At 46.0% G+C, this 12,871-nt stretch overlaps 1 protein-coding gene across 2 annotated transcripts; it reads left to right on the forward strand.

Annotated features, from left to right (window-relative positions):
• The first annotated feature begins 818 nt into the window (after positions 1–818).
• Positions 819–12,731, forward strand: LOC145773965 (uncharacterized). Of its 2 annotated transcripts, none has more exons than XM_082585090.1 (15): positions 819–1,017; positions 1,184–1,353; positions 1,712–1,830; positions 1,905–1,985; positions 2,766–2,803; positions 2,900–2,951; positions 3,633–3,761; positions 4,128–4,315; positions 5,098–5,193; positions 5,440–5,501; positions 5,844–5,928; positions 5,998–6,085; positions 6,233–6,329; positions 11,258–11,312; positions 12,135–12,731. In XM_082585090.1, exons 1-15 carry the CDS (start codon positions 923–925, stop codon positions 12,181–12,183), a joined length of 1,404 nt encoding a protein of 467 aa, XP_082441216.1. In that variant the 5' UTR covers positions 819–922; the 3' UTR covers positions 12,184–12,731. The 2 variants fall into 2 exon arrangements, with proteins under 2 accessions (XP_082441216.1, XP_082441217.1); XM_082585091.1 differs by having other exon boundaries at positions 6,236–6,329; positions 12,135–12,730.
• The last annotated feature ends 140 nt before the right edge of the window (positions 12,732–12,871 follow it).

Below are 12,871 nucleotides of genomic sequence, written 5' to 3' on the forward strand. Positions count from 1 at the left end.
CGAAGACTGAGAAACTCTTTTTTTAATTAGAACAAAAGTATCGAAATATCGAGTATTTTTTTCAAATATCGTATCGTTTTGTTTTTTTCAATATCACCCAACACTACTCGCACTTTCTGGGGGTCGGTGCATATTTGACATCGAGGATAAAAGTGTCCAGTGGCGTCTGATGGTAGTTGACACATCTTCTCTGGTGCGGTGGAACGAGTAGAAACGGAATATTAGTGAAATGTTCAAATAAATTTATATAAATAAAATTCGAATAAATTTAGAGCCCAAGTAAACCTAGTTGCCCTACAGCAAACATCCGACCAAGCAGATTGCATGCCGCAGCGGCCCATTCAATACCCGTCATCACGACATCGCGTTAATGTCACAATACGTTAAGATGCCGCTGTGTTGACGTCATTGTAACAAGTCACTCGAGTTGTCTTGTTCCAGCGATTGTTCACCACTTGGGTATCTCTGTTTGTTGGGTAACGACTAGAACATCACACAACTAAGGCGAAAGAGAAAATTGAAAAAAGAAAACTAATGGGGGAAAAAATGATGGTTTGCGAAAGAGAGTTTTTTTGGCGTTAAAAGTAACTACTACCCTAACCCAATTTTCTCTTTCGCCTGAGTTGTGTGATGTTCTAGTTATTTCCTGCTTGTTGCATGATCGTGTATGTGGCGTACTACAGTATTCATCCGCGATTGGCTTTCACAATGACTAGAATTTATAACCTGGCTCCCGCTACACATTTTCTTTTCTCATAAATTTTTCTTGAACTTCAAATTGATTTCCTCAACTACAATCATTTCTGTTACAGCATAGAAGCAAATTTCAACATATTTTAAATAAATTGAACAGAAGATTGTAGTGAAGGCTAACAATCAATGTCAACTTGCGTCGCTTCATTGTAACGTATCACCGGAGGACATGGAAGACGACGAATCCTCCATCTCATCCTCAGTCACTTGTTTGTTTGTTGGCGGAAATGGCAAGCAAGAAAGACGTGGGAGCACCTACAATAGGTGAGAATTAAATCGCTTGGATCTAGTTGGTCATCTAGTGGTGGTGGTGGCCGAGATATTTGCAGACGCTAGGTTCGTGGTCATTCGACGTCATGTAGTGAGTGATGTCACAGATCATTGTGATTTCATTGTTTCGCTGATTGTGTCTTTGGTTGTTTCATTTCAGAACACCAAGGAATCCTCACAACCAGAACGTGTGTCACTCCGCGTCGAAGGCGCTGGATCGCTACATACGCGATTACGAGAGATCTCAAGCGCTGACTCTGGCTCGCTCCATGACGGAGATGTGCACCCGAACCCCTCTTAGTCGGGATCACATCGAGGAGATGAGGAAATGTTGGTTTGATCACATGATCGTGTTAGACACCTAACCTACTATATTTTGCCAGAATAAAACACTAAGAGGATTTAATATCCGAAATCACGATCTATATGCTGAATTGGTATTATTTGAACTTTGTCATGCAGTTGCCTTGAACACAAATTTTTAGGCATTGTATCCTTTGGATCCTTGACTGGGCTTCTCTCTCGCACCGGCTTGACTGGGCGCGTAGTTGCTCTCTAATACGTTAAAACACTGCTCCCATTATTTTTGTATATATATTACATAAAGTTGTGAGTGTTTGAAAAATTAAAACGTTTCGATGGAATGGTTCCAAAGTCTTGGATTAGGGACAATTTGTATTTTTGTCAGCACCTTCTCTCGTGGAGTGCGAGATCAAGATGGCTCAAACGCTGCTTCCGACATCCTCCTGTTCCTCTGCAGGAGAGTTGTCGATGGAAGATCTGTTGATGGAGACTCCGTGTTTTAAAGTGAGTAGGTTGCTCTGTGACTGGCCGCCTTGTTAAACGATTGTGTTATCACTAAACTTCATGGATCCTTGCAGGATCACCATGAAGGCTCCTTCTCACCTAAAAGATCCGGTTGTTCAAGGATCAATATCCATCTTCCGAGACGCCATTGGCAGGTAGGTTGCTGCAAACTTGTGGCATGCGACTGTTCACCGGTGTGGCGAACCATGTTTGGTTGACTTCGATCACATGATGCCGCCAGCCGTGGCCGAGTGGTTAGCGCGTTGGACTGGCAGTCGAGAGCCTGCATGTTCGACTCCAGCCACTGGCACTTGCTGTTGTTTCTCTGGGCAAGAAACTTTACGATAATTGCCTCTACCCAGTGATCGATTTCGAGTAATGGGTAGTACCAAATTTAAGTCATAAGTAAAGTAGACAACCCGAAACAGACATTGCAGTCGGCTGCAGCGTGGGTCAGGTGTATGTCGGAAGGCGTACACCGATGCATAGCGCTCAAGTCCGCTTTCCCGCAATGCAGGATAAAGATAAACAAACAAACAAACAGATATACGCTTGTTTCTGAGAGACCAGTGTTGCCATGCACCCGCTTGAATGTTTGCTTTATAGTTGAGGCATAAGGAGCTTTGCTGTGTGTCATTGTGGTTTGATGGAACAAACAGCCAACCACATTATCTTAAAGTGTTCCATCTATCTGCCTCCCAACGGAATATCTAACTTTCTAAAACTTGATGACGTCACAAGAAACAAGCTCCCAACCGGTTTTTATCCTGGTGCCTTCGTGCACAATGTACCAGCCGCCCACCCACGCTGCTTCCGCTCGTGTATATGCGCTTTTGATAATGGCATGTTGGTGAATTATTGTTTCGCGTTTCAAGTGTTATTTGCTGCTTGTTGTTTCTGCACACCCATCGGTCTCACATGCATCTATGACGCAGGTCAGGAAGCCACCATTCCATGGATCCTTCCACGGCAGGTAGGAGAACGCAACAATTGGTGAGTGCCCTCGCTTATTGCGTCATAGCTGCTGGCGCCCAGTGTCGCGTTGGAAATTAAGTTCAATGTTCTTTAGGTACCGGGGTTTGGAGACGCGCAAAGCTTTAATCTTCAGCACTGACGATGAAGTAAGTTTACCAATTATAATATCATCAGTTTTGACAATGCTTTAGTTCATGATCAGCTGTGGTAACGATGCACGTCACAGGTATCATCATCACTGTCGTTGTGCGACCACATATAGTTTTGTTCATCTATTCTGGTCCTTCATGGAAGCCGCGACCTACGCATGTAGATCGCCCACTACCGCCATCCACCGACAGTGTTCTCACGTAAACGTGAAATTCCCTAAATCGGCAAAACAAACGAAAAGAATTCGGTGCAGCGTTGCAGCAATATCGATTTGAAGATCAGAAATCACGTCACACATAAAACTCGCTAAGAAAAACTAGGTTTGCTCCAGTTCTAGTCTCCACTGATAGTTCAGAGCTCACTGCATGACAGTCTCTGTTGATGGGAAAACATTGATGTGGGAGGTTGAGGTGGACGGGTCTCATTAAAGAGATTTACAGAATTAAAAGCATTTCAGCACAAACTACGTTGTATTCAACCACTGCAGCAAATGAATCCAAGCAAAATTTTTCTTAAATATCTTATTTTCCTAACTTTGCACTTAAGTGGGCATAAAATTCCAAATCTAGGGACAAATTCCCTAAAAATGGGAACACTGTTCCCAATGCGATGCACCGATGGAGAGCGCGATCCGCTATCGCTCGGTCGCGGCATGTGATTGGTTGGTGTTTCTTCAGGGATCGAGCGAATCCTCGTCACGCTCCATTGATTCCTGTCCCAGTGATGCGCCCTCCAGCGACGACGAGGACTTGGGAAGACAGGTAGAGGATTTGCAGAAGACCTGGAGACTGGTGGACGATCTTAAGGTTCCTGGTTCCTATCTACTAAGGATTTGTTGGTTTCTTTCAATCTGCTGCGGTCAGCTTTCAGGGTTTCCATTCCCGGATTATAAATTTAAACTTCGTCCCGAAACCGAACAAATTGTTGATGACTATTCCTGTGCAGCGAAGAGCGAGGATTTTCTTCAAAGTCGTTGCTTGTTGAACGGCTGCAACCATTATTCCGTCATAGGCTGTATCGGCATTCCTTCCTCGTGATAGTTGGATGCGATGCGTGATTGTTTATGATCATGATGGTCTCATACACTATTTCATGCGGCACTTTCATATTGTGTGACGCGTATTGTTTAAACGAAGTTACCTTGATTTCCAATTGTTGCAATATTTGTTCAGTCCGACGCCACGTTCCCCCGCGCCCTCATAAACGGCCGAAGGAAACCCCCCGACTCTTCTCTCTTTCGCCTCATTGAGAGACTTTCCTTTACCGCCAGGCGGAAGGAAGAAAATCTTCAACGAAAGCTCGATAACGATGACAAGGAGTCGCGTCTGCATCGATCTGCTCCGGAGCCGACCGCAGAGAGGTTTGTGACGTAGGTTGTGACGCGATCCGCTATCGAGAGATGCTGGTTCGGTACCCACCGGTAGCGCACGATCGTGGGGTGATCATAAAGCCACCACTTCCCTACCCCTTGATTCGCATCTTCATCCCCTCGGTACACATAATGAGGGCAACAACGTTTCTTTAACTTCCTCTGCAGCCGATTGTAGCAAAAATTGACCGCGATAGACACTGTTTTGTCCATGAGGCTGGACTCGTCAGTATCACACCACTAATTCATACTATACAACGCTCGACCACTGCTTTGCCGAGAAAGATTTGTTTCTGTCTAGCGTATATATCGGTAGAGTCGCAATGCTCGCTGTTTTATGATGAGTAGTCAGCCTTGTGCTGTCGTCAGGAACATCGCTCCTTTAAACAACGTTTGTTTATGTTGAATCAACCTGTTGATTAGATACTTTAGGTTGTATATCAAATCGATTTCGGTCGTTTCAATATCGTTACGCATTGTTGCCCATGAACCCACATCCGCTGCCGATGACTTCACGCTCTGACGTGGCTCGAAGACTGCTCAGTGCTCATGGTCGCCCACTAGCGTGTGGCGGGTGTTTAAAAGTTTGTTATGAAAAGTTTATCAAACGAATTCCTGAATACTGAAAAGTTTGGGTGTTCATCAGGACAATTATCGTTTCTAGCACTAGTTGCTACGTTCATCTGATGTACTTTCAATTTCATCAGATGAACGTAGCAACTAGTGCTAGAAACGAAACGAATTCCTGATGATGCTGTTGTTATTTCCATAAGGAGGATGCCAGCTTGGTCGGGACGAGATCCCCATCACTGTTTGGATGAGATCAATCGCACTCGGCACAGTTGGAAGGAAGACTACATCGGCGGAAGGTTGGTTCATCGCATGGTGGCGCTAGGCTTGTTGCGTACGATGTGTTATGACGTTGGTAGGAAGGGGACGGAATGCAATGCCTTGCTTGTGCTTTGTTTTTTTGTAAACCGAAATGAAGTTCTGAAAACATTTCCTTGCGAGCGAATTCAGAAACCACGCCAGCAGAGTTGATGGTAACTCGGGTTGATGACGCGGGGTGAGGTTTCTTTGAACAACATTCGGTATTTATCAAAATCACTTTGCAGCTTGTTACGTGGGAGCACAACGATGACGCAACACAGGCTGCATGCCGCCGTGCAACGTCACGGTATGTTCTATGATGTCATTGTCTTTTAAATCATGTCAGTAGCTGGCTGTCTGATAGGATGGAAGACCATACTGGGCACGTTGCTTTTCTTCTACTGGAGATCCCCTGCAATTCCGGGGGTGTTTTGGTTTAATCTTTTCATCTTGTTCCAGTTACCATTCGAACATAAGAGTAAGGGTTATATAATATAACAATTTAAGATTGTTCTGGTTTCGCTGTTGTTGAATATATGGAGCCCAGGTTGTAATGTTGATAATTCGCGATTTCATCGGCTGGTGGTGTCGTCATCCATGCTCTGTGACGTCATATATATTAATTAAACTGCAAGGTTTTCATTTAAAGGCATGACGTCACCATCCTCGCCTGACCCCTTACCGATAGATGTTAGTCTGGAGAGGGACCGATCCCGGAACCTCCGCTGGCAGGGGTGAGTTGCCATCTGTCGCCGGTCATGTGACCAGCAATTGTTTAGCCTCCTAATGTCATCTTTTTTCAGGAACCAATCGAACAGTGACACGTCATCATGTGCTTCGTCCTTTCAAACAGAGCAACTATCGCATGGTTCTACCGGTAGCTTAGCAACGGTGAGTTTTTACCAAATTTGATTTGTTCCCGATCGTGTCTACAGTGTTGGTTTCGCTCATAACGACCAATCTACGTCATGTTGTCATTATAACGTTACCTTTTCGTGACGTCATTATGCAGCTTCAACTGTAGTCTGTCTTTCGCAGCAGAGCATCGCGAGCAAGGCGGACCACAGAGGAGGAGTGGAGGCGCTAAAGAACATGATCTTCAATCTCCAAGACCTCACCGTGAGCCGGAACAAAGGTAACTTGTTGCGTCACAAATGTCGTGTGGCAATCTCGTGCCTCGCTTTTGAGATCTCCTCAGTGTTGGCTAGGTACCCCGAGGCATCGAACACTTTTTTGTGTCGTTGCTAAGCGCCGATTGTGACGTCACTAGAAGATAGCAACTTCGATTAGTGACGGACAAATTGTTCATTCAATTTATCCTGCAATAATCTTGTATCAGAGGTGTGCGACTGCAGTGCCCTTGCATTAGAGGTGTGCGACTGCAGTGCCCTTGCATTAGAGGTGTGCGACTGCAGTGCCCTTGCATTAGAGGTGTGCGACTGCAGTGCCCTTGCATTGGAGGTGTGCGACTGCAGTGCCCTTGCATTAGAGGTGTGCGACTGCAGTGCCCTTGCATTGGAGGTGTGCGACTGCAGTGCCCTTGCATTAGAGGTGTGCGACTGCAGTGCCCTTGCATTGGAGGTATGCGACTGCAGTGCCCTTGCATTAGAGGTGTGCGACTGCAGTGCCCTTGCATTGGAGGTGTGCGACTGCAGTGCCCTTGCATTAGAGGTGTGCGACTGCAGTGCCCTTGCATTGGAGGTGTGCGACTGCAGTGCCCTTGCATTGGAGGTGTGCGACTGCAGTGCCCTTGCATTAGAGGTGTGCGACTGCCGGAGCCTTCTTTCTTTTGTCAGCGATACGTTTAGCGTACAAAAACGCGGTTATGGATTGTGGTTTATGGATTTGTGTTTGAAGTCGAAATGGAGTCACAGACATCGGAGTGGAGCAGAAGTCCAGAAAACCTGACTGCGTACACCTCTATCGCGCATGTCGCTTCGCCACATCGATCTTGCTCCATAGCGCTGCGTGCTTGTCATGCTTCATGCTCTTCTGCCGCGAGGTGGTGATGTCGAGGTTCTCGATCCATTTCCCGCTGCGTTGGTTGGTTTTGAATCCTCGGACTGACAAAGCCTTGATTGGTTGTTCGGTCGTCGGACAACTCGGTATGCGACAACTGCGCAAGTGCTTCAATTCAGGAAGTACATTTCAGGTACTGCCAAGTCAGCAAATGAAATTTACGTGCTCACGTCAGGCTTGCTTGGTCATTGCTTGTTAAACTCATTTTGCTGACTAGTGACATTCCAAGTTTCAGCTTGCTCAGATGTCACTTGCTCAGTTTCATCATTTACCAACTTCAGCCACTTGCTCAAATGTTACTTGCCCAATTGTCACTTGCTCGGTTGTCAACTGCTCAGTTCACAACTGCTGACTTGTAGGAGACTCAGGTTATTCCTGGTAGTTTCGCATACTTGTAGAGGTTTTAAACCACAGACGCAAGGCCGGGAACCGAGATTGACAGAGTGAAGTTTCAGATACTTATTGAAGTGTTGCCGGGGAATTATTCCATCTACTAGGTGCCGCTGAATGCAGAGCAGTCCTGAAATGCGTTGCTCAAGCGCTTACCCCAAGAGCCGAACCAGCGCCGGTTGATCTTAAGGTTTTTTTGTGTACAAAATCAGGCGCTTAACCACTGAGCTAACGGGGCGGACAGCTTTTGAATTTTCAGTGCTGCCATGGCGGGCCAGGTTCCAACGCTTGTTTTCGCCTCCCTGAAAGAAATTCTGATCCATCCCGATCCAAACATTTCGGGAGCATATAATTTTGAGGAAAATATTTTGTAATTAAATATTGATTTGTACGACTACTATTGACTGTTGCTATTATCTGTCTTGCACAACATGAATGAAACTCATCAAAGAGTGAGGAGAATTTCAAGCTTTGTGTTGAGCGCACGGCAGATCAAGTGAAGGTCTAATTTAAGAGATAACATGAAGGATTTTTCTGTTTCTTCCTTTATCAGTTTTAAATGGAAGATGACTTGTTGAAGAATTTCAGAAGATTCTCATCAATCACAAATGTTTTGATTGGTGGATGCTGATTTATGGTTCCCTCGCGCGTAGTTAGCGATGGAACAACATCTGTGGCTTCGTCACAAGCGAGATGTTCGCCACATAACGCCCTGGAATGGTATCTCCTAAGCCAGTGGTTCCCAACCTTTTGGTTGTCACGGACCCCTTTAGACAAATTATTAATTCTGCGGACCCCTACCTAAATTTTGCCTGAAGCTCAATTAACATACTATTAGATTGGCTTCCTTGCCTTCCCGTTCACTTAATCTAAATCTTCAACCACCAGGTGTAAGCCTGGATACGACAAAAAAAACAACATACTATTGACTATTGTAATAATTAGGCTACTCAACTACTGTACTGTGTCATATTACATTGCCGCTATGACTCCTGAGGCAAATATCAGGTTAAACAGTTGCTCAAATAAGAAAATGAGTGAATTGTTCAAGAAATGTCAGCAGAATTTGAATATTAAGGTGACCCAAAGTGCCATGCTGAAACTTTTTCAACGTAAGCAAATTTAATGAGAGGGCTGTTGTTGCTTTTCCTGAACTAAATGACTGAACTGTGGTTAAGTTTATGACAATGCAACACGCATGTCATCTTCAACGTCCAAGCGATTTCGATGTTTAGTTTTTATTGTAACAAGAGCTGAGAATCCTGCCTCGCAAAGGTAAGTGGTTATGAATGGTAACAAAAATAATCGCTTGCTTTGCCAAGAAGGGGTAGGTTTGCAGTTGTGAGCACCATAATTCTTCCACAGTTTTTGAATGAAATTCAATGCGTAATAACTCTTTTGATGCGAAATTCAATGCGTAATAACTCAAATAGAGTAAGATGGTATTGGTATGGACATGTGATAAGGAGGGAGGAAGGAAGTTTTCTTAGAAAGGCACTAGATCTAAAGGTGGATGGGAAGAGGAAACGCGCTCGTCCAAGAAGAACGTGGAAACAACAAGTGAAGGATGAATTTTAAAAAATTGGACTGAAGGAGGAAGATGCAAGAAACAGGGTGAAATGGAGAAAAGGGATAAAAACAATTGCTGCGCGGAAACAATCGGCCACCCCCACTAGTGGCGAACAAACCGACGATGGATTATGATGATGATGATGATCTCAAATCATAAGAATATAAGAGCTACCGTCCAATCTCACTGCTCTCAATCCCCTTCAAGATCCTCGAGAGACCCATCTACGCCCCAAAAGATCGGCAGCTCCCCCGTGAACAAGCTGGTTTCCGACACGAACGATCAACCGTAGATCAGGTCACACTTATGACCCAAGACATTGAGGACAGTTTTTCGGCTAAGAAGAAGGTTGGCGCTGTGTTTGTTGATCTCACGGCTGCCTATGATACCGTATGGCATAGCGGCCTTACCTGCAAGTTACTCCGTCTGCTCCCTGACAGACACATGGTCCATATGATGATGGAACTTGTGCAAAGCCGCAGTTTTACCATCATAACCGGTAGCGGTCGTCGAAGCAGACTACGCTCCAACTGATAAACGGCGTCCCACAGGGCTCAGTCTTGGCTCCTCTCCTGTTCAACATATTACACCTATGACTTGCCCCCCACCATCTCCAGGAAATATGCTTACGCAGACGACCTGGCACTCCTGCACTCAGCAGGAAACTGGCAGTCAGTGGAGAGGAACCTTAGCCAAGACATGCAAACACTATCAGCATACCTCCAGTCATGGAAGCTACAGCTCAGCAAGTCAAAGACAGTGTCGGCGGCCTTCCACCTGAACAACCGGGAGGCACAGCGTGAGATAAACATCAACATTGATGGGGAACGCCTGCCCTAATATGTCGAACCTACATACCTCGGCATAACTCTGGACAGGTCACTCACGTACCGCCGGCACTAGGAGTCACTGCGCAAAAAACTATCTGCACGCGTCGCACTTTTAAGGCGCTTGGCGGGTTCCGGCTGGGGAGCTGGTGCTAAAACTCTTCGTACAGCTACCCTATAGCCCTTGTTCATTCCACCGCTGAGTACTGCGCGCCGGTCTGGTGTCGTAGTTCTCACACCCACCAGATTGATACCGCCATCAACGACGTACTGTGACTAAATGCCTGCGTCCCACTCCGACGGACTGCCTACCCATCCTAGCAGTCATCCAACCCGCTGAGCTACGCCGTAAAGGAGCCACGATTTTTCTCCCTCGCCGCGCTCTGGACTCCGACCATCTCCTCCATGCAACATTCAGGCGACCACCACCTATAAGGCAGCGGCTGAAATCAAACGCCCCTTTGTGCCTGCCGCACAACAACTACTTAAGAACGCAGAAGAACTTGGTTTAAGTGCGGCACACTGGACGAACCACATGTGGAACATGAAGTGTCAAAACCACACCTCCACGCTCCGTAACTTCATACCCGACGCCGATCCCCGTCCACCGGGGATGTCCCTCGCAAGGCTTGCGTAGGTCAGGCTTAACCGCCTGCGAACTGGCGTCGGAGGCTTTCGTTCGGACATGCACAAGTGGGGCCTGGCTCCTTCATCAGAATGCGAGTGTGGCGCCACAGAACAGACTGCGGACCATGTCATCCACCACTGCCTAACCCACCTGCCTCCACACGGTGCGCATGGTCTGAGGGTCCTGGACGACGAGACTGTTGAGTGGCTGATGATTTCCTGCCCTCCAATCTAGCCTGGAAAGATCGCTCATACACCATCATCATGAGAAATTGAGAATGTAATCGACGTGCGTTGTGGGAGATGTAGTTTAAGGTCAATGTACACACTGTAGGCTGCAGCATAAATTCATTTTAATACATACCGGTACTGTGGCGGTACAGTTTATTCTCGCGGGTTTGAGCTTGACACATTTGCATTTAAAGAGAGAAATAAAAGTAAAAAGATCGCTTTTCGTTTTTTTTTTCCAAAATTCATCAAGGTAATCACGGACCCCCAGGGAGTCCGCGAACCCCAGGTTGGGAACCACTGTCCTAAGCTGAACCTGCCTTGGGAGGAGGGACCGGACGTTCTTTACCGGTTTGCATCACGCGTTCCACCGTCGTTTAATGAAACTTTGTATTCTTCCAGGTGCGCTCGATAACGCTTCAAACGACCTAGATGGGGGCCACGATTCTTTACGAAGGTGAGGTTTCTTATAGCGCCACATAGCCTACTGTTAAAGTAACTTGCATTCACCTGGCCTCGAGGTGGTTGTCACCATCATCCGCCGCTATCGTCGAGTATCAAACCATCAATTATCACGTCACTGCTGCGTTCCGCCAGCAACGCTTTCAATCTGTACAATTATGTTTACTGGCCCCTCCTGACAATGAGCACTGCCCGAGTTGTCATTCTCGAACCTATCATTAAACTATAAATGATGACAACCATGATGTACATCAGTACATCATGGTTGCAGTTCAACCTGCACCAGGAGCAGGTCTTCCATCGCTACGCGCGACACGGCGGTCTGAAGGACGGTGGTTCATTGATACAGTTCAGTAACGTTAGTTTTGCATTATGGGTATTGCCTTGGTGCATTGCACCGAGTCACGTGCGCTTGATTACGTCATGCCGCCCTGTGGCTGTGAATATAGTTCGTAATTATTGCAGCAGGACTTGGTAAATGGTAACCACTACACAGTGATTTCTCACTTGTACGTACAGTCGTGTTAAGATCTTTTTTCAATTCTTTTACAGTTGTGGATTTCTGTAGCTATTCTGCAGTATCTACATTTATTCTACAAGCGTAACATTCACGTCCCATGGTCGCCGCTTAAAATATAGACGGATGGAAAACCGAACGAGTGAAAATATTGTCTTCGACAAGTTCACTGTATTTGTTGTCGGGTCAGTGTTGATAGACTTGCTCAACCAATCAGAGCGCTTGGCCGAAGTTTAATTAATGTTTGAATGCTTCTGATTGGCGGATGATGTCACAACTGACGAGTTGCTTCTCTCTTAGGGCGATGCGTCATCTCGAAAATCTGAAGAACATTGTTGCTGATCAATGAAGCGTGACCTTCACGTAAACCCTCGGTCACCATAGCAACCGGTTGTTGTCGAAATGTGTCCCGCGCTTGAAAACGTGTTGGTCCCTTCCATTGTGACATATTGCGTTGGGGGTCAGTTATTTTCATCCCGCCCCCACATTGCTGCGGACTCAAACGTGTCGTTGCCATGGAAACGTCATCGCCCTTCAATTTGTCGTTGCTGCTGAATAGCGACCATGACGGTGCAAGATGAGCCTGGTCTATAGAAATTGTTACTTCACGATATCCTTCATTGCTTGTCTGCAATCGCTTTGATTGTTCGTTATTGATCCCATTGTGAGGCAACAATGAGGCGCCGTAGCTTCAAAATGCGAACAATTGTTGATTTTGCACCAATTTTCGATCGTTTTTTAAATAAAAATTCTTAAATTGTATAAATTCCGCCTTAATTTATCGACCTTTGACCTTGCAACCTCAGTGAACGATGACGTCACATTGATAAGCTGCCAGCAAAGAAGCTTTCTCAGTTCAAGAATAACGATTTCCACAACTAAGTCCTCTCGACCTCGTAAAGTAACATTGCGAATTTCTTCTCCATAGGTGGACAAAGCAACAAAACGCTTTGAACAATAAGCGGCGCATTGTAGACATGACCGCGCCCGCGTCGGAATACAATGGCATGGAAACTTCATAAAAGAATGCCCGATTA

Source organism: Aplidium turbinatum, chromosome 7, assembly GCF_918807975.1.
Source record: "Aplidium turbinatum chromosome 7, kaAplTurb1.1, whole genome shotgun sequence".
NCBI classification, from domain to species: Eukaryota; Metazoa; Chordata; class Ascidiacea; order Aplousobranchia; family Polyclinidae; genus Aplidium; species Aplidium turbinatum.